The 26,317-nt window shown below is 31.5% G+C and overlaps 1 protein-coding gene across 4 annotated transcripts in view; it reads left to right on the forward strand.

Moving 5' to 3' along the window:
* shep (RNA binding motif single stranded interacting protein alan shepard) overlaps positions 1–26,317 on the forward strand; it is a 220,221-nt gene that overhangs the window by 181,657 nt on the left and 12,247 nt on the right. For 3 of the 4 annotated variants that reach the window (XM_085812706.1, XM_085812708.1, XM_085812707.1), the window contains 6 exons: positions 4,221–4,282; positions 8,790–8,890; positions 12,736–12,776; positions 12,918–13,053; positions 13,924–14,019; positions 15,242–15,340. In XM_085812706.1, the coding sequence (XP_085668832.1) occupies positions 4,221–4,282; positions 8,790–8,890; positions 12,736–12,776; positions 12,918–13,053; positions 13,924–14,019; positions 15,242–15,340 (535 nt within the window). Of the gene's footprint in view, positions 1–4,220; positions 4,283–8,789; positions 8,891–12,735; positions 12,777–12,917; positions 13,054–13,923; positions 14,020–15,241; positions 15,576–26,317 lie in introns of those variants that run through there. The other variant, XM_085812709.1, reaches the window with a different exon arrangement.

The raw sequence follows: 26,317 nt of genomic DNA on the forward strand, positions 1-26,317 counted from the left end.
GACCCCATTCCGGATATGAATTCCTGTGGTACTTACAGGATTCCTTGCCAGTGTGGCTTAATTTACATAGGCCAAACTAAGAGAGCCTTGAAATTTTGTGTGAAGAAACATGAGGCATATGTTAGAAAAAAGGAAACACAGAAGTTTTCTGTTGCCCAACATTGTTGGTCTGAAAATCAAACTTTCAATTTTTCTACTCCCAAAATTATTGAAAAAACATCTTCCATTGGTGAACTGGATTTTCTACAGGCATTTCATGTTCAAAAAAATCTTTCTGTTCTAGTTAACGACCCTAATTCCAATCCATCTTTGCCTTCAGCCTTTAAAGAAATTATGTTTTAGCTCTGGTTTCATCAACAGATGGCGCCAGTAGCTTATCTCCTGTCCAGACTTTCTTATCATATCTAATCATTATATCTTATCTCGTTCATTTGCAATTTTGCAGCTGAGGATGATGGTTCGGTAAAACCATCGAAACTAGTCCTGCGAAAATGTATGTTAATAATGTACTATTGCTATACCTTAATGTACTATTGTTATTATATAAGCATTAATACACTTTGCTTGTTATGTTGAAGTAATTAATTCTTTTTAAAACTCTAATGCATTAAAAATTAATTTTTAATTCATATATGAAAAAGTACAGAACACATCATCAAATAAATAAAATAAACACTACTTACTTGCAAATTTGTATAAACTAAACTATTTAATAAATTCTCCATCTACAGAATCTGGATTATATAAAATAATGGGGGGGGGGAAAGATATATAAAAAATATTAAAGAACTGTAGCACATTATTTTAAGCATTTTCAACGCAAGTTTTGCAAATTATCTTGGCACAATGATTACATATCGGATTCTTGCAGCTGAAACATGGATAGGCAGTTTTTCTTCTGAGTGTAGGGGGAGAAAGAGAGCATGTTTTATGCCTTTTAAGCATATCAGTTAAATCTGAGCTAGAATAGATTCTGCTGGAAACTCTTAGCACTTTCTGAATGCAATTTTTATTTCTCGCATCACAGTTGGCTTTTCAAGCCTCGATCCATATGTGGTTTCACTAATTCTGGTGACAACTCCATCCAGAAATCAGTTTTTTCCAATCTGGCACTATCTTTTAATGACTAATGTATTATATGTGCATTAATTCCATTTACATCAAGTAACCTAAAGAATATAGCCATAGGCCATCGCCTTGCGGATTGTAGAATGCTTAGAACATTTTTTATCCAATGCATCTGGGCCCACCAGCGGCCGAGCGGTAAAGTCGCTGAACACTGGTAGTTCGGTCCGAGGTTCGAATCCCACGAACGGGCTGGCTGCATGGGTGTTTTCGTGGTTTTCCCCATGTGTAATGTGTAACGTGTATAGGAGCCAGTTTCCCTTAGAAAGTCCTCCACAAAGGCATCCATCCTCTTAGGCATATAGCCCTAGTGCACTTTGCCATAATTAAATACACACCACCATCCAATGCATCTGTGACTTCTTTAGTCAAATTGTAAATCATTATTATTTCTGGTTTCCAAGTTTCAAGATCAAAACTCACCTGGTATTCCTCTCTTATTTTTTTTTTCATAGTACTGACATATGTCAAACTTCTGTAGTTAAGTTCTTGTACAAGTTCGACACACAAATAAAAAGGTAATGTAAACGCAGAGGTGAGGTCCATATGACCGTGGCCCAATTTTAAAAATTATTTTTAAAAATGCTAATTGATAGAATTTAATAAAAATTTAAGAATAGTTATATTTTATGTCAGCTTGAAATTACTGAAAAGGAGAAGAATAACTATATACCTTATAAGCAGTTTCACAGTTCTAAAATATTGGTATGGTCATACAGTCCCCACCTCTGTGCAGGGTTCGTAGCGGTCCTTACAAGTGCATATAAGTCCTTATATTTGAAAATAAAATATAAAGGCCCTTATAGGTGCTTACTTTTTCTTTAAAGCCCTTATTTTTTTGTTTTTAGTGCTTATTTTTTGCTTTTAGTGCTTTTTTTTTTTTAATCCGTTGTTTTTAATGAACGCCCATTTTTTCCCCGTACCAAAGCCGAAACTAAATAAACAACTTTTCTTCCTTATACGCAATGTCAGATGGTGAATCATACTCCCAGAAATTCCTTTCCCCCCTTCCTCTGCATTAACGTAACCTATGGTGCGCGCGAGAGTACAGACAGGTGCATGTCGTTCTATTGGCCAAAGAATTGCGAAAACGGTAGAAAATTCCGGTACATTCAGTATTTTTTCCCTCCGACCGAAATACTACACACGTTTGAATTTCTATCAAGATTTTAATAATTTGCATTCTCGTTCTGCATGGTCAGTTCATATTCGTGTTTATTATGATCGTTATGCTTATATTATGAGCATATGTATGAATGTTTATAATAATATAGTTGCAGTAACTGAAGTATAGATAAACTTCCAAAAATGGGTGTGTTTTTACACAGATTAGCTTTCTAAGGAATAATATTCGGAATGGCTTAAATAAAAGGAAAGTAATCGAATAGTCAAAATAATTTCATTTTCTTTGCCAATACATTATACAGTACGGAGGTTGGGAGTTTCTCCACAAAATCTCTAATATTGAAGCAGCGGACTTTTTTTTTGTCACTGTCCAATCTGGATTTAATAGGACTAAAAGTTTTTGTGGTCTACCCAAACCAAACGAAGATTGATTCTATTCCGGAAATTTAATGGTCTGTTGAAAATTAAAGTTTTTTTCTTTTCCTTTATTTAGCTCTTTATTCTCCGAATACCGGCAGGTGTTGATTCCGATTGCGTAATATCACACCGCACGAATTACGCCGCACGTATTGCGCAATAATGTTTGCGGTATTTTGCATTGATAATTAATTTTGATGTTCAGTCTGAGATGTGTTTATGGACACTTAAAGAGTTTTACTGTGCTTTCTAAGCAGAATATTTCTCAGTTCCATTGGTCTATTTTTATATGATGCACATATCGAAATGTCAAAATCATTTATTTAGCCTAAATTTAAATCTAAAGAACGGCTGCAATCTCCCCCACTCCTCTTTTTCCAGTTACTATCCGGAATTTCCGAGTATGCAGGTTAGTTAAGCTTTTACTGTTAAAGGATGACTAATGAAGCAATTTCCCGTCTTCTGATTTTAGAAATGTGCCTCTCTTTTACTTAAATTACTTTGCTTGGAATATATGTTAAGGAAAAACTGTTATGCAATGAAAATTTAGAAAATGTTCAGAATTTTGATTTAAGTTAAATTATTTAAATATTAATATGAGTGGAAAAATAAATTGTATTTATTATTAGGTGCCAAACGAATACAATTAATATGGCTTATTATTATTTATTTTCTATATTTTCAACTGAAATATCATCATTAAATCTTGTAATATAGTTTAGTTCTGCATAGTTTTTTTTTCTCTCATTGTAAACTAATTCTGTAAATTGAACTGTCATTTCGAATTTTTTAAAAAAAATCTTAATTGTTTTCCATTGTTGAGGTAATGCTCATTCTTTTAATAAATATTGCATTGCTCATATTTTAAATTACAAGTCTAATTTTTCTTTTAAAGTTATGCAGTTGTGTATAATGTAATTAGACAGGTGCTTATTTTTTCCTTAAAATGTGCTTGAAAAGTGCTTATAGGTGCTTATTTTTTTAACTAAAATGTGGCTATGAACTCTGTCTGTGTTTAAAGGTTAAAAATCTCTTCCTGTTTATTGCTGATATAAAGGAGCAGGCTGAGTGCACACAATGTAACCAAAATAGTTACAACATGCTTAGTTATAACATGTTTGTTGGAGTTCAATGTTTGAAACGTTGTAGATAAAATCCTTGCATGTGTTAATCACATATGAAGTTAATTTTACTTGAAGATGGTGAAAGAAACATTTGCAGATATTCGCAATATGTATTTACTATAAAAAGAAAAGTGCTATGCATGAGCATGATTTTTTAAATAACTTCAATAATAATAACAATAATAAAAATCCTTGAATCAAAATGTGTTTTAATTATAGGGTATTTTTATTTAATTTTTTTTTGGGGGGGGGAATATTTGTAAAAGAAAAAATTGCTTGGCTGAATTTTGTTTCAGACCAATATGTTCTTTGCATTCAAAAGAGAGCATGGAGTACTGGAATTCAGCTGTACTTGAAATTTGTCATCAAAAAAATTTTTTTTTTACCAGCATAAAACAAAAATATTAATCTTTCTTTCTATTCCAACAGAATGGATAATCGTGATATGTGTGAAACCATCATAGGAAGATTCAATGGAAAAATTCTTCCAGGTAATATTTATTATATATATAAAGTTGTTTTCTCAATCGTGCTTAATTTGATTGTGTTTGTCCACAGCTGTAAATGATGAGAAAAGTTATCCTTCAAAATAGTTATGGAATTAATTAAAATTTAATATAAGTAGAAACATAAATATATACTTTCATAGCATTTTAATTAGTGAAAAAAGTCATTACTAGTGGAATATCTGCAAGTTCATTTATATCAACTGGGATAATAATGATTATGTTTCTGGAAAATGTTTGACTTATTCTTTGCCCCTAGTCTTAATAATCGGAGAGATCCTACATCTCAGCATTTATAGAAAATTAACCAATATCAGCATAAGCATTTTTGCAAAGTTTGTTAACATGCTAGGATTTGTTTTAGATTGCAACTGTCAGATTCCAGCCTCAGCTTCAAGATTTAAAGAAGATAAACCCACGTATGATACTTTATAATAGTTTAATTATATGAACCAAATTGCTTCACATTTTTGTATATAAATTACAGGAGTTGCCCAGTTTGATAATATTAACAGTGATCCCATTAAGTGGAATTTTCTGTACTACCAAAAATATTTATGTATTTGTTTATTGCAGGAAGGAAACTTTAAATAAAAATGTGGTTCTTTTTCAATATATAAGACAGTAAATCTGATTAATTCTTGAAAAGCCAGTTTAGACTTTAAAAAGAAGGATATAAGTCAACTGCTATTTTCCTCACATTTAAAAAAAAAAAAAAAAATAATAATAATAATAAAATAAAATAATAATTGAAATTTGCGACCTGCCTTCTATGGAACAGCATGGAGTTGAATATTTTCAAAAGTACAAGATCCTGGGATCAAGAAAGTTACATAAATGATAAGAATATGCGAATTTGAGATGCAACATGAAAAAATATCATGAGTTTTAAGTTTTTCATTTGCTATATCTGAAACATATATCTGTTGATTATCTAACTATATAGAAGCAGTCTGTGTCTGCCAGTATGGTTGGCACAAGTTTAGGCAGGATCTTCACCAATTTACATGGTCAGTAAAATTTTATAAATTAGTTAAATTTTTTTTTTTTTTTATGCGATTTCCTACAAAAATATGACAGTTTTTGCAGCAGAAATGCTATCCCCCCTTTCTTTCTTCTCCAAATTTTGCATAAGTTTTAAATCAAGACTTTTCATAAGAAATAAAAAATGCCGTTTTTATGGTTTTAGATCGGAAATTTCTTCTTCCAGTTACTTGACTTTTCTACTGCATTTTGCATTTTTATTCTTTCAACTGTTCAGAATTTTTACATATCTGGTATATGCCATTTCTCAATAGGTGAGTTTTTACTGTATTTAATGCAAATCAAATGTTTCAAAATGCTAGTTAAAAATGGGTGTGCAAGAATTGAACGGAACCAGTATAGGTTCGTATTTTATACTCAACTAGTTCTAATGTTGTGAACTATATTTGCAGTGGAAATGAAATGCACAGTCATTAAGAAAACAGGAGAGTGGTATAATAAGGACACCTCATTTTAGGTGAAAGTGCTACATCATACTTGCTTATTTAAGAATCACATTTCTGGACATAAGTATAGCAGCTTCTTCCTTGATATAATCCACCAGCGGCCGAGCGGTAAAGTTGCTGAACATTGGTAGTTCGGTACGAGGTTCGAATCCCACAAACGGACTGGCTGCATGGGTGTTTTCGTGGTTTTCCCCATGTGTAACATGTATACGAGCCAGTTTCCTTTAGAAAGTCTTTCACGAAGGCATACCTCCCCTTAGGCAGATAGCCCTAGTGTGCTTTGCCATAATTAAATACACACACACACTTCCTTGATATAATAAAACTTGAAAATATTACTGAGTATTCAAGTGACTGATGACATGTTTAAGGTCTGACGACAGTGACTGACGACATGTCAGAGGGTTACTCTGAGCGGCCAGGGGATTTGCTAAGAAAGTGCAAATTTCCCAAAACTACTATGAGAACAAATTATTTTTTTGATTTTAATGTAAAAACTCTCCTGGTATTACATACCTCGATTTGTGTACTTTTGATATATTGCCTTAATTTCATTGACATATTTTAATATGCACGTATATGTACATTCTTACAGATATCACAAACAATATTCTAGCTTATATATATGTAAGATAAAAATGTATGAATCAGAATTATAATATAACTATAAACATTAATTCTTCCTCTCTATTCTAAAATCGTAATAAATTATCTGCATTGCGTCATTCAAATTAATCATGCGATCTTACGTAACATATGCCATCATGCGATCTTACGTAACGTTAAATTAATACCATCTGCCTCTTGACGACCAATCACCGAATTGTAAACTGAAACTTTTCTCTTCGTGTGTTTCCATCTTTCATAACTATGCACTTCAGCTTTTGCTCTCTTCTGTGCTAAGATGTAATTTTGCTGGCTAATTATTTATGATAATGATTTCTATCTCAAAAATATCAAAAATGTAAATCTTCTGTGGAAAGGCACGACTAGAGTGCCAAGTGATTGTGGCCACAAATATCAATTGGAAATAAAAATGGAATTAAAACTGCCTCGACTGCCAAGTTCTTTAAATACTACGCAATCAAAATTCTTCTTCAATATAGATCTAAGCACGCATCTACACTGCTCCGTCTCTTTTCCTTTGCTTTTATTATGACAATTAGTATGAATCAGAATTATAATATAACTATAAACATTAATTCTTCCTCTCTATTCTAAAATGTAATAACTTATCTGTTACTTTTCTCTTCGCGTGCTTCCATCTTTCATAACTACGCACTTCAGCTTTTGCTCTCTAATCTGCTAATATGTAATTTCGCTGGCTTGCTTTCTATCCCAACAATATCAAAAATGTAAATCTTCTGTGGAAAGGCACGACTAGAGTGCCAAGTGATTGTGGCCACAAATATCGATTGGAAATAAAAATGGAATTAAAACTGCCTCGACTGCCAAGTTCTTTAAATACTACGCAATCAAAATTCTTCTTCAATATGGATCTAATCACGCATCTAGAGTGTTCTGCTTGGGATTTTCCTTGTGCTTTTATTATGACATATATATATTGTATAAAAAAAAAATTCATGCCGCTTAGAGGGTTAAGGGAACATGTTTTTTTTTTTTTTTTTTTTTTTTTTTTTTTTTTTAAAGAAATTCTCTTGTTAGTTGCAACTGATGAAATTGTGGTAATGCTTGGCAGAAACGAAAGTCTTTTGGTACTACTTAAATATTTGTTTCGCGACATTTTACTTTGTGCTAATCAAAGGTTAGAACTTTTCATGTCAAAATAAATAAACAAAGACTTCCCATCACAAATAAACCACATTAAATCATTTATTAATGCACAATAGATTACTTCAAGCTTTAGGTGTGTTTCTGTTGTTTGGGAGAATTTGAGACTTAAATTACCCATTCCAAAAGTGCTTGAGTTGATGAGAACAGAGATGGAACTTGGCAAAATTTGTGTGAAGGAATGCTGTGAAACATTACAAATGTTTATTTCATATTAGATCGTACCTGAATGTACCTGAATGTATGAGGTGCATCTGACATCATGATTAATTCAGCTCACGGGAAAAGAGGCAATTAAGTTAAATTATTTGATAAAGATAAATAATATTTATTAAGATATTAATTATCTGGAAACCGTAAAAGCAGGAAAAGGTTTGAACTTGGTTCACTGTAAAATGGAGCAAGACATCATGAGAGAAACTGTGTCCATTTAAGAAAATTTTATGACAGTCTGGAAACCTAGATGAAGAGCTAACTTTTAACAAGCAAAGATGCTGAAATTCCTGAATGGGCAAAAGTGCTGGATTTAAAAATTTGGAAAAAGAATCCTTCAACTTTGGTGAAACAGAAATAATAAATTTGTGTGAAAGATTATATCATCTCTTATGCCTTTGTAATGCATAATGTGCATTAAAAATTTATTCTGGGCCTTTTAAATGCAATCAAGTATGTCCTAGTTCAGTGGATGAGTTTGAATGCTATTTCTCATAGATGAATTTAATAGTGGGTCAACTAGAGGCTCCTTGCATTTAAACAATGTGGCAAACTTATAAATTTGTAGCTCCTCCTTTGAATTCCATTAATGTACATAAAATCACGATTTTTTAATAAGAATCAAAATGTTAAGAGTGCCAAGCTGGAAACTGTGTGAACTGTATGATTTGAGGGGTAATGCATATTTTTTGTTGTTGTTGTTTTAAAGATTCATTAACTGCATTTATTTTTTCAGTTTGAACTAATGGTGATTTGTTTAAATTAAAAGGTATAGAAATATGTATAGGACCTTAAGTGTGTAAGATGTGACAAAGTAAATATGTATATTTATATTTAATTTTTAACAACATCTAAATTTTAAATAGTAAGTCTTAACAAAAGGAAATGTGGATCATTTGGCACATTACTTTAACACATTTCTGAATGACTCTTATTAATGGAGAGATGTTTTTGTATTTTCTTTTTAAAATTTTATAATTAAAGTCTTTATTTATCAGGATGCAAAGAGCAATTGCTAGTTAAGTTTGCAGATGGAGGAAATAAGAGGAGAAATCAGTTCAAAAGTCAAGAACAAAGGTTATGGCATGATAGAGCTGAAGTAAGATTGTTTGTATTAGAATTCTTATAGTAAAGAATTGTAACCCTTCAGTAAATAAATAAAATTTGAAAAGAAAACTGAATTTTTTAACCACAATGGAGTTGCAGTTTTATGAACTTATAATTTATGAGTAATGGCACTAGCCTCTTAAGAGTTTGAGTTTTTTAATTGTATTCACATTTATAAATGTTTGATTTTACCCCTCTTCCAAAATGCAGGCTTTATAAACTTTAAAATTAGGAGTATTATTTTTGCATTTTGATATTTATTGTATTGGTAATTTTATTTAAATATGGGTAAAGTGTCCTTATGTAACTGGTTTTGTCCGTGCTATACTTTTTTAAGATTTGTGGAAAGAATTTAGTATTTATATTAAAAAAGATTAGTTAAGTGCTATGGATATACTATTAGCTTTTGCATAGTGACTTTAATATTATAAAAAAATCCATGCTAATGTGATGCACATTAAATAAAGAAACTAATTTATTGAAGGAATTTCGGAAATAGGTTGTAACATGAATAACATAATTATTAGATTCTTCTAAAAAAATAAAATTTTAGTGTTGAGAATGATTTTGATTGTAAAAAGTGCCGTGTAATCATTGTTACGTGTCATAAAGATACCTGCCATGCCATTCAAAGGTCACTTAGATTCTAGTTCCTGTTCATTATTTTGTTGAAATTTCGATTTTATGTAATAATTTTATTATATATTAGATTGTGTGAACTAAGAATTTCATATTTTATACTTTCAGTTGATGTGATGATATACCATTGTAACTTATGAGCAAAATATAGTCACTCAGAGACTTGAGACACATTCTCAGTTCTTCAATTTATTATTTCCTGCTTTTGTCCAACCCTAAATTTTCTTGTCATTTATATGGAATTATGTGATTCCTTAGTTCTCTCTCTAATGTTCCTTTTTGACATAATGATAAAAAATTTAAAAATAGTTCTTCAGAAATTTTAAAAAGTCTTATCATTAAAAGTTAAAAAATTATTTGTTTGCAGTTTTTTTTTTTTTTTTTCACTCGTCACAATTCCAATTTCTTTGTAGCATAATGGATATAACATTTTGTTGGTACTTTATGTATTTGATATCATAATGCATTAAGCTGCAAGTTCAAAATTTACTCCGCAATTTGATGTTTGATTAGGGTGTTCTGTGTTAAAATAATTGATAAAAATAAAAATTCAATTTGTGCTTCATGCATTGTTTATTAATGGTTAATTATGGTCTCTACTATAGAATGTGGTATTTGTAAACAAATTGAAAATATTTTTGAAATTCTGTTTGTCTTATCAATCTATATAAGCATTCATTTGGGTACATAATTTTTTAAGTAATTTTCTTTTAAATAAATAAATATCTTTTGTCTCATTCTTGGATTACAGTTCAGTAAAAGCCTAGTTAATTTCTCTGTGAAAGTAAAGATTTAATCTTAATATAAAAACTGAAATTTGTCATGTTGAAGAATGCCTACACTTGTTTCAAAATTTTGTGTGTTTAATGAAATGAAAAGGTGTAGATAATAGTAATGGAAATTCATTTATTTATCTAAACCTTATCAATGATTTCTGTAATGGCATTAACATAGATTACATCAAACTCCTTGTATCTCAAATTAATTGAAGGCAAGTGATATGCATTAATGTGTTTATCACTGTGAAATTTATCAGCATAGTGCATTTAAATAGTAAACCCAATCTCCCCCTCCCTCTAAAGCTGGATTTTTACCCTTTCTTTTGAATATTTCTAAAAGTCTTAAGCAATATTATAATGTACCAGATGTTCATCCATGTATTTGAATAATCTAAATGTGCAAGAGATAAGCCATTTGATGACTAAATGTTTTTGAATTTGGACAGCTGTAGAATTTTAAGATTACAAATTGTAAAAAAAAAAAAAAAAAAAAAAAAAAAAAAAGTTCCAATTTTGAAAACTTAACTCAGAAATAGATTGCTACTATATTTAAACCAGTATACTATTTAAATGTTTAATAGTCGCTGATTCTATGCTTTTGTCCGTATTTTGAAATGAACTGTATTTGATGTTGATTTTGTGGATTTTAAATGTCTTTTCTGATTCACATCAGTTAAAATTATCTAAAGTAAAATATAATGCATGCATTATCTGGAATAGTTTTGTGGTGGTTTGACTTTAATTTCTGAAAATCTTAATTTATTTCTCCAGTTCTTTTGATTTCTAAATTTTTTGGCATTGTGAAAATGCCGTGTTTAATTAATTTCAAAGCCCACTAATAGCTGATATAGTACAACTGTTGAATGCTGGTTATATGATAAAGTTCGAATTCTAGCAAATTGGCTGGCTGCAATAGCTTTTGGGTAATTTTCCTTTATTTATAGCATAAATGTGAGCTAGTTTCCCATAGAAAATCCTCCTCATTGGCCTAGTGCTTCAGTTATCTTCTCATTATTTCTTTGACTCTTTTCAAAAGTATAGGGTGTTTCTAAATGAATATCGGGGATTTAAAATGATTTATAGTATTTATTATGCAAAACTTAAAATTATAATTAATAGATAAAATGAAAGAGCAACTCAAACAGTTATACTTACAAGCTTACAAGTGTTGAGTTTGAGCACCTTATGTCACAAGGCACACATCAAGTCGAAAACCTTAGTCTAACTAAACCCTTGGTTGTCCTGTACTCATTCCTTTTCAAAGGCAGCCAGTATTTTGAAACTGATGAAACCATCTACGGATGATTTATTATCACTTGAGGATCACATCAGAACTTAATCTGCAACACACGTTGCACAGTAACTACAGATTCGGTCTTTGCAAACTGCAGAACACAAAAAAACATTTTTCACCAGTTGCCATTTTTGCTACTATCGCGTTTTTGTGCATGCATTAAACAGAACTGTTTGAGTTGCTCTTTCATTTCATGTATTAATTATGATTTTAAGTTTTACCTAGTAAATACTACAAGGCATTAAAACCCCGATATTAATTTAGAAACACCCTGTACTTTCAACGATCTTTCCGAAGGTTATGAACCTCTTCTCCATACCCTGGTTCTAGTTCATGTGAGGCTTCTTCATAATGTGGAGTTAATTCACAAGACACCGGAAAACACTTCTAGTGGTACTGCAGGATAGCCATAGATGTATCAACATCATGATTTAACTAAATAAATAAATGTACATTTTAAAAATCATCTTGATATTTTTTATTTATATCAAATTTAGCCGATATATAACATGTCAGTCTTTATTAGTATGTTGAAATTTCATTTCAGTAATTTATTGCATTAAACAATATAAATCTCTCACAGCAAGGCTCACGTATATATTATTCTTGTTGCTGCTGGTAGAGAATCTGATGTCGTTCTTAGTTTTTATTTATTTATTGATTGACTTCTCCACTCCCTATTTTAACAGCCCACAAGCGGCCAAATGGTAAAGACGCTGAACACTGATAGTTCGGTCCGAAGTTTGAATCCCACGAACGGGCTGGCAGCATGGCCATTTTCGTGGTTTTCCCCATGAGTAACATGTACACCGGCCAGTTTCCCTTAGAAAGTCCTCCATGAAGGCATCCCTCCCTTTAGGCAGATAGCCCTCGTGTGCTTTGCCATAATCGAGTAATCCAATCCAATTCCTATTTTAACATATTTATTTTATCTTTTAACAAATGCTATGAAGAATTTTTCTCATATATATCTATAAAAATATATTATGTTATAATGTGTAATGTTGTATCTGTAAAAATTTGATAAAAATTGAATTTTGAGCATATTTTATAATAAATGTTTATTACTTTTTAACATATTTAATTTTCATGTAAAGGTAATCAATTCTGTTCTTTGTGTTTCAGGGAATTCAGTTATATGATCAGAGTGCTATAAATCAGAATGGGTGAGTTTTCTTTAAATAATTAAATATATTATTTCATTTTGCGCTGTTTTATATCTTATACAAATTTGTTTTACATCAGTAGAAAAAATATCAAAAGGAATTATCTGTGTTCTTTATAAGTCTTTGTGTTTTATTTATTAGTGTTGCTTCTCAACTTGTGAGTCCTATTGGTGGTTATCAAAGATCATATTCAACACCTGTATCACCCTATCAACTTCAGCCTAATACCACTTGGGTTCATCAACCTCAATATATTGTGCAGCAACCACTGACACCAGTGAGTTGGCTATAATATTCCTTTATAATCGTTTGTTTTAAGCTTTGTGTGCAATATGAAAATTGTTTAATTTTTATTTGTACTGTAATTATCATTAACAATATTAATAATTGAAATTTAACAGTAACAGAGGAATAATATTGTAAAGAATTCAAAAAAAAAAAAAAAAAAAAAAAAAAAAAAAAAAAATAAAAGCATAAAAAGAAGATCAAATTAATTAATATACAATATATATATATGAAGGAAACACTGCTGTGTGCTGATTTTCATCTTCTATTAATACTTTAATTAAATTTTCTTATAAATGCTGCATTAAAAATAATTATTTGGCGCTTATATTTAGAAAAAAATGTATTGTATGCATCAGATTTATTCAAATGGTGCTATATTTTATCAATAAAACAGTTTTTCTACAGCTAATATAAAAATTTTTCTAGCATAAATTTTTAAGGAGGGTGTTTAAATACATACAAATACTTACTTCTGTCAGAATTGTCATTAATGCTATATTTTTTAATGTATTAACATATTATGTAATTAATAAGCCTTTCTACTTGCTGCTTGGAGTGACATTTTGCTATAAATTTGCAGTATATTCAAACATTTATCTGATACTAATGAACTGTCTGTATCTAATTATAAAAAAAAAAAAAAAAAAAAAAAAAAAAAATGCCAGCATAAAATTTAAAGTTATATAAGAAGCCAATTTTAGATAAGTGTAATTAAAATAGACTATCATTAGATCTTTTAACAAACTGAAGTATCACTATGTTTCATTTTGTACTGTATCTTCTAAAGCAAATTATTTAAAGATAGCGATATTATATTTTGTTACTTTGCATTCATTATATAATTTTCTCTCTTTTGTAGATGTTACCTTCTTCACTGGAACCAATCCATTATAGTACTATTGGATTACCTCAATTAACTGCACATATGTCTCAATTGCAGTTGTCTGCAACATCAGTAAGTGAACTTTTGTCACATTCTGTATTATTATTGTTTCCTGATTTCTAAATTTCTCAAAATTTAATGTGTCCAAATTTCTGTGTCTTTCTTGCCATTAATTTTTTTTTAAGTGAGCATTTATTAAAGCATCCTAAGCAGTCTAGTATCCTTCCTTTTATAAATTCTGTGTTCAAGTCTGCTGCCTCTGCATAAGACTTCTCAAAGTGAGTGATACCCCTCTCCTTTGAAACATAAGAATTATTCGAAGAGTGGATATTGTAGACATCAAAGGGCCAGAAGATAAGGCTTTAGTTTTCAAGAAGGTAGCAGAATTGTCAGTAACGTTGTTATATTATTATTAAGACTAGATATAATTTATCCAATATAGCACATACAGAATAGCATGTTTTCATTATTTTCTAAAGTATTCCTCACAAGATCATATTCAATGAAGTGAGTTTTAGTGCTGCAACTTTTGACAAAACAAAGTATCATCTACTTTTTTTTTTTTTTTTTTTTTATATGGTGTTATATGATTTGTAGTTTTGGAAACATGCAGTGCAGCTAGTATTGAGTTGCATGTTCTACATCACGAGCAATGAGCAATTGCAGTGCTGTGCTGTGCTGTTTTTAAAATATTAGATAACAAATCTTCTTACACACACTTTATTCCATAGGCAGAAATACTGATTACCATTACTTTTCAACATATTCACCCTGCTTGCCCTGATATTTGTTCCAATGGGTCATCAAAGAATCTATGCGAGCAATAAATTTACATATGTACATATAGCAAAAAGAAAGATCAAGTTTGGTTGAATGAAATATATGTCAGTATCATTAGGGATGAAATGGGAAGTATCCTTAACTTTGGGGAAATTGCAGTCATACTTCTTTAGTAGGAAATGTGTTAAAAAAGCGATCAGAACTTCTTGTTTGAAAGGGGGAATTAATAGCATTAAATTTCTGACCCTTTTCATTTCATGAAAAAATGTTGGTTATGATAGTCTGATACTTATAATGTAAAACTCTTGAACAAAATTGAAGTTTTTGATTATTTTATATGGAATAAACAAAAGTTGGGTATTTATGTAATGCTTAATTGCTATATTAAGTTCAGGTTCCTTCATTCTGAATCTTCTAAATGAAAATAAGATTAAATTAGACTTCAAATAAGTACTCATTGTTTTCACTTATAATGAAATTTTAAATATATTTTAAGTCGGAACTTTCTTTTTAGTATGTAACTGGAGCTCCCCATGCTTTTACTGGAACAACTTCTGCACCTGGCCTCTACCCTCAAGCAGCTCATCTTGTTCAACCAGTGCCACTTCCAGAGGTATAATTATCACCTTTTGTGGTCTAAGGTTTTTTTCAAATATATGCTTGATTTAGTACCTGCCTGTGCATTAGTGTACTTCATATATCATGCTAACTGCCTCTAAGGACTTTTGTAACTTTTTCAATGGCCTTTACATTTATTTTCCTCAAATGTGTTGACTTAAAAGTACTTGTCTATGAATTAAATTTTCAACATTTTATGTAACTTGAAAATAAAAGTTTTATTTTTCCAACTTGTGTATATCAATATCTAATTCATCCTAACTATATGATCATGTTGCAAACAGATGTGTAGTTTTTATCATCTTTATTAAAAAAGGGTTTGGGAGAGAGAAAAAAGTTCCATTATATTAGTTGTGGTTAGTTTATTTTATATTTAATTTTTCTTTGGGACATAGGAATTATATAATCAAAACACATTTTTTCAAAATTAATGGTTCTTTCCAAAAACAGATGGTGACATTATTATATTTGCATGGAATAGTCTTTTGGCATTGTACCAACCATTCAGGTTAGCACCATAACAAGGGTGCTCACCTATAAAGTTTTTTTTTTTTTTTTGGGATTATTTAATAAGTAACTACTTTTAATTTTGACCACAGTTTTTTAACGCATGGAAAATTTAATCAAACAATTAAATCACCATTCTTACTTAGGATTGAATTTTTTAAGTATGAGTAGAAATAAAAAATGATTAGGCAAACAGTTTTTGAAATGTACTTGAGAAAAATTTGGGACTTATCTAAATTTTATTTTTTAAATAATTCCTGTACCTACCATAACACAAAAGATATGTTCAGTGTAATTACTAATAAGACTCAGTTTCGTTTGATTATAATATTTTTTTATATAAACAGTGTAAAAATATGCAAAAGAATTAAGAGGCTGCCATCTGTATAGGAAGTTGTTTCAATCTATCAATTGTACTATATACTGGTTGCCATAAGAAATAGCTTAATTAAAAGCCTTTTGGATAAACTAATGGTAATACATTGAAACTTTAATTGTAATGTAGCATTCATTTTTATGTTAAAGTAATGGTATAAAAAATATTGAGACATATGTCAGAAATTAATAAAATATTTCAGATAAGAAATTTGTGCTGTTATATGGATGACATTTTACTCTGTTTACAGAAATTTCTTTTGTGAGCATTTATTCTGACTTAAATACATATTTCATTTTTTATTACACTATCATTGTTCAGAAGAATTTGTTTGAAAGCTGTTTTTGTTGGCATACATTAAGACCAAATGTGTCAGATTCTGTTTCAAAATCTACTGAGAACTTGAATTAATTAATTAATTGACACAAAGAGGATGGTAGTTGTATTGGTGCAGTATAGCAGACAGCCACACAATGTGTTTTAACAGTAGAAACATCAGGCTTTCAGATCTATGTTTTGACTTTCGAGTGGAGTGGGGGGGAAAGACATACATATTTAATGCCTTGAACATGCCAGGTTTTTTACCTACAAAACAGCATTTACAAGTAGTGTTACTCTTCAGCTTTCATCTTCAGAAAGCCATTGTTTATTAGTGAACGTGTATAGAGAATAACATGTCTGTCAGAAACAATGTGCAGAGATTGGTTGTGATGATTCAAAGACAAAGATTTTAAAGTCTGTGACAAAATGCATCCTGGCGAAAAAGTTTGATGATGAATTATTAGAGGCATCACTTGTAGAAAATTCCTCTCAAATGTTTATACACTTAACTGAAACACTAAGTGTGGATGTGTCAACTGTTAGTAAGTATTCAAAAGCAGTGCAGATGATTCCGAAATTGGGAATGTGGGTACCTCATGAATTGACAGAAAGAGGCATTGCAAAATGTCTAACCATTTGTGAAATGTTGCTTCAAAGACGAAAATGTGCTTTTGGTGGTATCAGGTTGGTGTGGTGTACTGTGAGCATTTGTAAATTATGAACACTTAATGCTGCGAAGAACAATTACTTTATTTGAATCTCCTACTTAAAGGCAAATACCTGCAATATGCTCAGAGGCGTGGCAAATTAATTCTGCTTCACGACAATGTCAAACGACATGTTACAAACTGAGTGACGAAACCTTCGAAGGGACTTTGATAGGATGTCTTACCCCACCCACCATATTTACCAAACATCGTGCTTTCTGATTACCATTTGCTTAGATCCATCCAGCATGGCCTTCAACACTTCACATCTTAATCTCAAAAACTGGTTTCATGAGTGCATCAACTTAAAAAAAAAAAAAAAAAAAAAAAAAAACTGAATTTTTTTAGCACGGGATTTTTTTACCACTTTTATTACCCAAAAAGTGCAAAATGGTTGTAGCTGCCAAAGAACACTACTTTTGGTAAATTATCTTATACCATTCTATTAAAACAAACGTGTTTTCTGTAGTGAGAATTAATTCAAACCCAATATACTCTTGCTTTGCAGAGCTGTTATTAATCAAGTAGGAAATTTCAAACTGTATTAACAAGTGTACCTTTAAACTAAAGTTATCATATTTTTACATTACATTTAATTGTGACATTATTATATTTGCATGGAATGCATCCTTTGGCATTAGCACAGTAACAAGGGTCCTCACCTAAAAAGTTTATTTTTAAAATTATTTAATAAGTAACTCCTTTTAATTTTGACCACAATTTTTTTATGCATGGAATATTCGATCAAGCAATTAAATCACCATTCATACTTATCATACTTATCATTGAATGTTTAAATATGAGTAGAAATAAAAATATATTCATGCTTTGCAAAGCTTTCATTAATTAAGTAGGAAATTTCAGAGCGTAGTAACAAGTGTATATTTAAACTAAAGTTATCATATTCTTACATTTTTTTAAACTAATGTTTCTTTCCAAAAACAAATGGTCACATTATTGTGTTTGCGTGAAATACGTCCTTTGACATTGCACCAACCATATACTTTGGCATTGTGCCAACCATATACTCGATTTAAGAAAAGGGGGAGGAAGGAGGGAAAAATTATGTACTGTGGCTAAATGCCCATCTGTTATGGGTGATAAGCTTTCCTGCAAAGCAGTGTTAGTGTTGCCAGATTTCGCACAAAACGCCCACTTTACGATGTTTGGTAGCAAAATTGACGCATTCTCAAAGGTAGGTTAAAGCTATGTATATCCTACCTGTATACGGAGAGAGTAGTGTATGTAGTATAGTGACTTTAAAGATTAGCTTGAGAGCGATCGACCAAATCGGGAGCTGTACAGGAACCTGCTGTGATGTCTATCTTCATTGTTATAGCCTGAAGGTTGTGTTGCTGATTGTTTCATCATGTTTGTCTTAGTTTTTTTTTTTTTTTTTATGTGTGTAATAAAGATTTTTAGCAAATAAATTGGATTTGGATTCTTCATCAAGTATTACCATCAGTTACTCCAAATCCACAAACCTCTAGAATGCAACAATTGGTGTCAGGAGTGGGGTTTGTGAGTGAATGCTAGTGACCTACTGACAGGAAAAAAGTCATGGTGAAATAAATAAAAGCTTTGATGTGCTTATTAGCAGCTGTAAAAGCCAGACAAGAAGAGATGAAAGCCTGACAGAAAGAGATCAATGCACTACAAGAAAAGGTAGAGAGCGAATGAAAGCAGGACAAGAATCTCCAACAGCTGGAAATGGAGCAAAACAGGAAAGTGACATCATGGAGCTTAGAGCAGAAATTGGAGCCAAAATAGAAAATGTTGAAAGGAAAGTAGTGGCATCTGAAGAATCAAAGGATGAAGAAATGAAGGAAGTAGCTGATGAAGTATCAGAGAAAGATCTAGAAATGAAGTATGAAATATGTAATGAGATTGAAGAAAGAGAATGAAAGATGAAGAAATAAAAGACTGGAAGCTTTTTGATTTTTAAGTGCCTGAAGTAGAAATGGAAGAAGGTAATAATACTGTTTGTAAATACAGAGAAATAAAAAGAAGTGGCTAGTAAAGCATCTGAAAAAGGTTAAGAAATGATTCATGAAAATAAAGTGGCTGAAGTAGAGATGGAAGAAAGTGAAAATATGACTGTTTAGTTGGTTGTGACTGATAGTGGAATTACGAAGTCGCAGTTAGCAGTTATTGAACCATGTGAAAGTTCTGTGATGCAGAGACAGCAGAAACTCATGTACAGAGTGTTGCCGTATTGCAATGAAGTACACCCACTTCACAAACTGTGTATCTCATAATACATGCTGTACAGACACAAACTTGATTCTAAACCAGGATACTTTTGTTTGCTAAGAATCGTATTCTATTCATAACTCTAATGCGAAAATTGGAACAGGTTTTCAGGAAATAGAGGAAAATAAGCATGTACCAACTGCGAAAAATACTGAGGTGAACTGTACACATTCTGCGAATAAGTTACAGAGTAAGTTGGTGAGCAAACTGTTTCACATCTTTCTGTGGGTGAAAAATCTGAAAGGACTGTGATATGCAAACAGAAAGATATCTGAGATTTGCAGTGAAAAAGTAATTAAATAGGTTATAACTTGGTGAAAAGCCTGAAACTGAGATTCATTCTTAACTTTAATTTATAAAATTTAAAAGTGTTATACGGTTCTTTTGTTTACTTTATCTGCTAGTTTTTTACCTTTGGTTTGCCTTCAGAATTTGGCTTCTGACCAAGGATTGTAGCTGCCCGGGATATGCAGTCTTTGGGAGGGGGCAGTGTTGTGAAATGCCCAGTTTCGGTGAGATAAATTTCCCACAAAGCTGGTTTAGAGTTGCCAGAAAGTGGCAGGGAAGGGCAGGATTACCAGATGTGGCACAGAATCGCACAAATTTTGCAATGTTTGGCAACAAAATTGGTATTATGCCATAGACCGAGCGAGAACATTCTAGAACGCATTCTTAGCGGTTTTCTCGGCAACATTCTCAAAGATAGGTTAAAGGCTATATATACACCCTTTGTGTGCACGAAAAGAGTAGTGTAGTGTATTTTAGAGATTAGCTTGAGAGTGATCAACTGAATCGGGAGCTCTACTTAAGTGCTTTCCCATAAAGCTGTCTTCACTGTTAAAGCCTGAAGTCTGTGTTGCTGAATTTTTCATTCTTTGATGACTGTAACATGTCTTCGGAGTTGTCTTGTGTAATAGTGTTTACTAGCTAATAAATTGTGTTTTGATTCTTCATTGTTATCATCAATTAATTACTCCAAATCCATAAACCCGTAGAATGCAACAGTGTAATACAAGGGCTGAAATGCCTGTAAATGTGAAATATAACTTCAAAACATTTCTCCACTACTTGATGGGAAAATCTGCTTTGTAGTTATCTGATACATAAGAATTTTGTAAAAAGGATAAATTGCAATAATAAAATACTAACTTGCATTTATGTATAAAATTCTTTAAGAAATAAAAAAAAAAAATTCCTCATTCCGCATAAAAAATATAGCTTTTCATATTTTTTATGCTTTTCTTGTGTGGAATTATATTTTTCTGATGATTGCTTTTATCTTAACAACATTTTATTGCTTTTTAAATAACTTTAAAAATTATAACTAGACTTATAATAATAATTATATTTATGAAATAATTATATTTTACAAACTGAAGACCTCTGACATATTCAACTGCAAATTTTTTTCTCTTCTTTGTTCATTGAGCCTCCGCAAAGGAAAAGAATCAATTCGCCTTTTCATTTTGAAGAGAGCTAGCAATGAATGGTTACTTGGTTTATTTGATTATGGCAAAGCATTTGAGGGCCATCTGCCTAAGGGTAGGGATGCCTTGATGGAGAACTTTGTAAGGGAAACTGTCTCGTATATATATATATTACACTTGGGAAAAACCACGAAAATGCACATGCAGCCTGCCCGTTCACCTTGATTTGAACCCCGGACCGAACTACAAGTGTTCAGCAACTTTACCGCTCAGTCTTTTGTGGGCCTCCTAGGAAAAAAATTTAATAGTTATCAACAATTCTGAAGAGCATTTAACATTTTTAGAATTCTTTTATTAAATTAATGGAAACACTCATCATCAGTTAGAGCTTCTTCATTAGGCATTAAGCAACACATTCACTTTTCTTGAAAGTCTTTCTATAAAAATCATGTAGGAGCTTCAGCCACATGTACAGATGTTCCAAATACAGGCTTTTTTATTTGTGCAGAAAAGTAGTCATTTTCTCATTTGCATTTTTGAATTACTAATTCCTAAGAATTCACCGACAAATGGTTTTGATCAAACATTCAGTTAAAATAGTTTCTGTAAAAATAAAATTACTCAGGATTTTTGCAATATACGTAGTTAATTTTTCATTGTATTGAACATGAAGTTACACTCATGTCCATAAATTAGGATAATGCAAAATTAGGCAAAGAAAGAGTTAAAAGCAAAACAAATTTGACTTATTTGTAAAGCTTATTTATTAAACAAAAGGTAAAGAACAAAAAAAGGTGCTGTTTGATATTATTAATAAAATTAGCGATTTTTTCTCCCTGGAGCAAATTACAAAAAAAAAAAAAAAAAAAAAAAAAAAAAAAAAATTTTTACAAAAAAAACAATATTACATGGTTGGTATGATTGTTAATACATTGTATGTCTCCCAGACGATGCAATACAGTCCGTACGACGCGTAGGCATGCTGAGTATCAAATTATCGATCTGATCTTGCGGGATATTACACCACTCAAAAAGCAATGCTCTCCGAAGTTCCGGTAGACATGTAGGAGGAGGTTGACGGGCTGCAACTCGTCGGCCAAGCATATCCCACACGTGCTCTACTGGATTCAAGTCCGGTGAGAATGCTGGCCAGTCCATACAGGTGATATCCTCCGATTGAAGACATTCGCTTACGATGTTTGCACGGTGAGGACGGGCATTGTCATCCATAAACACAAATTATGCGCCCATGGCGCCCCGAAACAAACATACATGTTGTTCCAGAATGACGTCCCAATAGATTTGGCTTGTCATGGTTCTAATTTGAACAAGCAGGTCAATTCTGGAACCCAGAATAATTCCACCCCAAATGAGCACTCCTGCACCACCGTAACGGTGACGTTCAACGATGTTTTCTTGGTGGTAACGGGTACCTGGAGCTCTTCATTATGAAAGTCCGGCGAGAATCGGACTGCAAGCTAAACCTGGACTCGTCGGAAAACATCGCACAAGCCCACTATTGCGGTGACCGCAATGCATGCTCTCTACTCCAGGCTAACTGCAGGCGACAGTGAGTTGCAGGAACGCATGTGACAGGTCTACGAGCACATAGACCAATCTGCCCTAAGCGTCTGTAGACGGTCTGCCTTGAAATTGTCGTACCAGTGGCTGAAGAGAGCTGACAAGACAGGTCTGAGGCTGTGCTCCGCCTGCTTCGTTTGGCAGTAACTGCCAAATACCAGTCCTCATTCAGCATTGTAACTCTGGGGCAACCTGTGCTGTAACGTCTACTCACATTACCATCATCTTGGAATCGTTGCCAAAGCCTGGAGATTACACTCCAGTTCCAAATTCCAAGTTCGTCTAATACTTCCAGTTGGGTACGCCCACATTCCATCCAGATGATCGATAACTTTACCACGTAAAAAATCATCCAAATGCGTCCTTTTTGTCATAACTATTCGGTTATTGCACTGAAATGCTTATAAAGCGCCTGCGAACAATTTTACTTTTTTGCCTGTATTCCTTACATATCACTCTCTTACGCTCTTGTCATTGTGACGTACCATCGGTGTCATCTGGTTACTTCCTGAAATTTGCATATGATTCTTGAAGATGTGTGTAGTGATTTTACAGGTGATATATTTATTTTAGAGTTCGATTTCCGCGTGACTCCGAAGTATCCTTAATTTATGGACATGAGTGTAGAATACTCTTATGAATAATTGCAGCTCATATAGATGGATATTACAAAATTAAAGTTTAAAACTTGTTTTAATCAGTGTAAATGGTTTTGTTTTAAGAAAAAATATTAAGGCTGGGGATCTTCAAATGTAGGAAATAATAACCATTTTCTCTTTAAGTGTGAGAGAGTCCAGTAGATTATATTAAGTCTCAACAAACATAAAACACTATTTTAATTTCTCACTACAAACACTGATTAAATGCAGAAATGCTAATATACTTTAAAAATAATTTTCTGAATATCTAATCTGTCTGCTACATAATAAGAATGGTCATTTAATATATTTGCTAGGCAACCAACAACAATTAAGGAAATATTTTTAGCAAAATTATTAATTTCGCAGCAATAATAGCCATTCTTTTATATGCATAAACCTCAAGATATGATTTACAATTATCACTTGCAAAAACGTGATATATGTTTTTAGTCAGAGCTTTTTTTATCAGCTTCTTTTATATGCATGTAGCTCCCAATTTTCAGTATGTCTTTTGTATACAGGCAGGTCACCAAATCTCGTGGGTTTTAATATTTAGGTAGGGAAACTACAAAGAAAAAGATTTCCCATCCCCCCTATGACTTTCAGCATAATTTTCTTTATGAAATGTTATTTGATTTAAATTGTTTTAATCTTCTGTGGATATCTGCAGAACCTTTTATGAAAATTCAACCAACGTTATATAATTAAGGTTTGTACAGTACAAAGTCTCTAATCCGGACTCGTTGGGACTTCAGCGATTCTGGATTAGGGGTTTTTATGGATTATAGATCATCAATTTAAATCTGGTAAGATGGCATGCAGAAAATATAAAATTAAAAATATGAAACCGTAATTTATGAAATAAAGAGCGATTAAGATCTAAAAAGTATCAAAATTTACAAAAAAAAAAAAAAAAAAAAAAAAAAAAAAAAGCTTAATATTTATTTGTTTACTTTATTAAACATTTCTTTCAATGTAAGTTAAGCTGCTTCGTAAACGTATTATGCACGCATGCGCAGAAAGTTTGTAGCTTTGAGGTCTGGATTATGGACATCCAGATTAAAGACTTTGTACTGTATTTAATTTTGTTTTACATTAATAAATCGTGCATTTATAATGCATCCTCAGAGTAGTATGTGAGGGCTTCATTAAATATTAATTTTATTTCTATTGCATTTAAAAGTACTTTGATTAAACAAAAGCATTTCTTTCTTGCAAATGATTTTTTCTGTATAAAAGTGTAAGAAAATTATAAAATGAAGTAACTGAAGAACATAAAAGTTTAGAATAGTTTATTAAATGTTGATGTATTTTTCATCAGAATCACATTATAAATAGTTTAGGAATCTTGTACAGTCATTAGGTTTTTTTTAAGCTGGAGACGTGAAAAATGATCAATGCCTTCACTGGGACTCAAACGTGGACCTCTTGAATATGTGTCCATTGTGCTACTGTTACTACAAGCATGCAGAAAGGAGGGAGAAAATATTTTATGTACTCCCATTTTTAAATGGCGGACTGGGGATTAGGGGATCCAGTTGCCATATCTTGATGGTGAAGGATCATCATTCACCACCTTTTAGTTCAAGCGCTACTGTATTTATGAAGCAGCAGTATATGAAAAAAGAAAAATGCTCTTGCGGGGACTCGAACCTGGACTTCTCGATTACGCACTGATTGTGCTACTGTTACAGCATGAAGGCATGGAGAAAATACCTTATAATCTGAATTGTGTATTAAAAATGAATTTAAGTCATTTCAGAGTTTTTTTTTTAAATGGTATTCCCACAGAGGGAAAAAATCTTCCAGAAACTCCCATTTTTCACATTTCAAGGTTGCCACCTGTGATACATTATAAAATAATGCTTGTTATTTCATCTAATGTGTTTTGCATCTCAATTTTGATTGCATGCCATCATTTTTCCAAATGAAATATTTGAATTATTAATGGAAATATTTTTACTTGCCCCATGATGGGCATTTATATGCAGTAGCTGTACAATAAGAAATATCATTTTTTTGCAATTCTCTTTAAGATAAATTTAACAGAATGAGGAACAAATATAAAATTAACCTTTTGCACTTAAAACAGTCTCTTAGTTGAGTTGCCTACAACTTAACAGCACTTGGTCATAAAAATGTAGATTACTAATAATTAAACTATAGAATAAATTTAATTGAAAACTATACAACTTAGTATAAGTCTTGATCTGTACTCTTCTTTACTTCAACGTGAACTGCATTCAGCTTTGAATATCTTCTGTTTCTTTTAGGCTACAGTATTAGACTTGTTTATCTATCCGTTCAAGATATACTTACCAAGAACATAAGCAAACTTAATTTACTTATACAAATACTCCTTATCCCTTTCTCTAAAATGGAGTTTAGATCACACTGTAAATGAAGTTTATGTGTTATGCTATAACACAGCTGATACGGTTTTTTTTTTATACGCTGTTTCAATAGAAAACTTCAAGGAAGCGTATATCTTTCAAAATGTTCTGTTGGCATAAGTTTGTTTTATGTAGTCACTAATAAACTTTAATAACCCCTGACAGAGGACTTCTGAGTAATATACTTTAGTGAAATCCTTATTTCACCCAGAATATGCTGCACCTTTCGTGGCTCCATAAGCAAAAGTATTTGATATCATTCATAAATATGATGTGTATTGTGATATTTTAGGAATTTGATAAAACTTGTTTTTGTAGAAAAGATACAATTGGTCATTCAAAATGCTGGCAAAAATAGTCTAATTTGGAAATTAAGTGTTCTTATACAGGTAGGTAACTTGATGTATCATACACAGTATTGATACCTAAATTTGCTAGCATAACAACTTTTATAACTCTTTTCTGGATTTTATTTATCATTAATATGAATGAATTTGTTGGAAAATGTTAAAAATTTTGCCTTGAAAATGCAAAGACTCTGTTAGAGTTGTTGTCAACAGCTGTAATATCACTTATTCCAAATTACCCTTCTATAAAAAGTTTTCTTTTACAGCATTTTCTTATGATAATTTTATAGATAAGTATGCAGAAAGTGTTGAAATAAAATTAAATAAAATAAAAACTATTACATGGTGATAATATTTTATGAATATGATATATTGCTGTATAATTTTTCTATTGTGCGTTCTTTGCAATAGAAGTACTC

Source organism: Stegodyphus dumicola, chromosome 3 (assembly GCF_044657685.1).
Source record: "Stegodyphus dumicola isolate Sdum_Otavi_A_Nest chromosome 3, ASM4465768v1".
NCBI lineage: Eukaryota > Metazoa > Arthropoda > Arachnida > Araneae > Eresidae > Stegodyphus > Stegodyphus dumicola.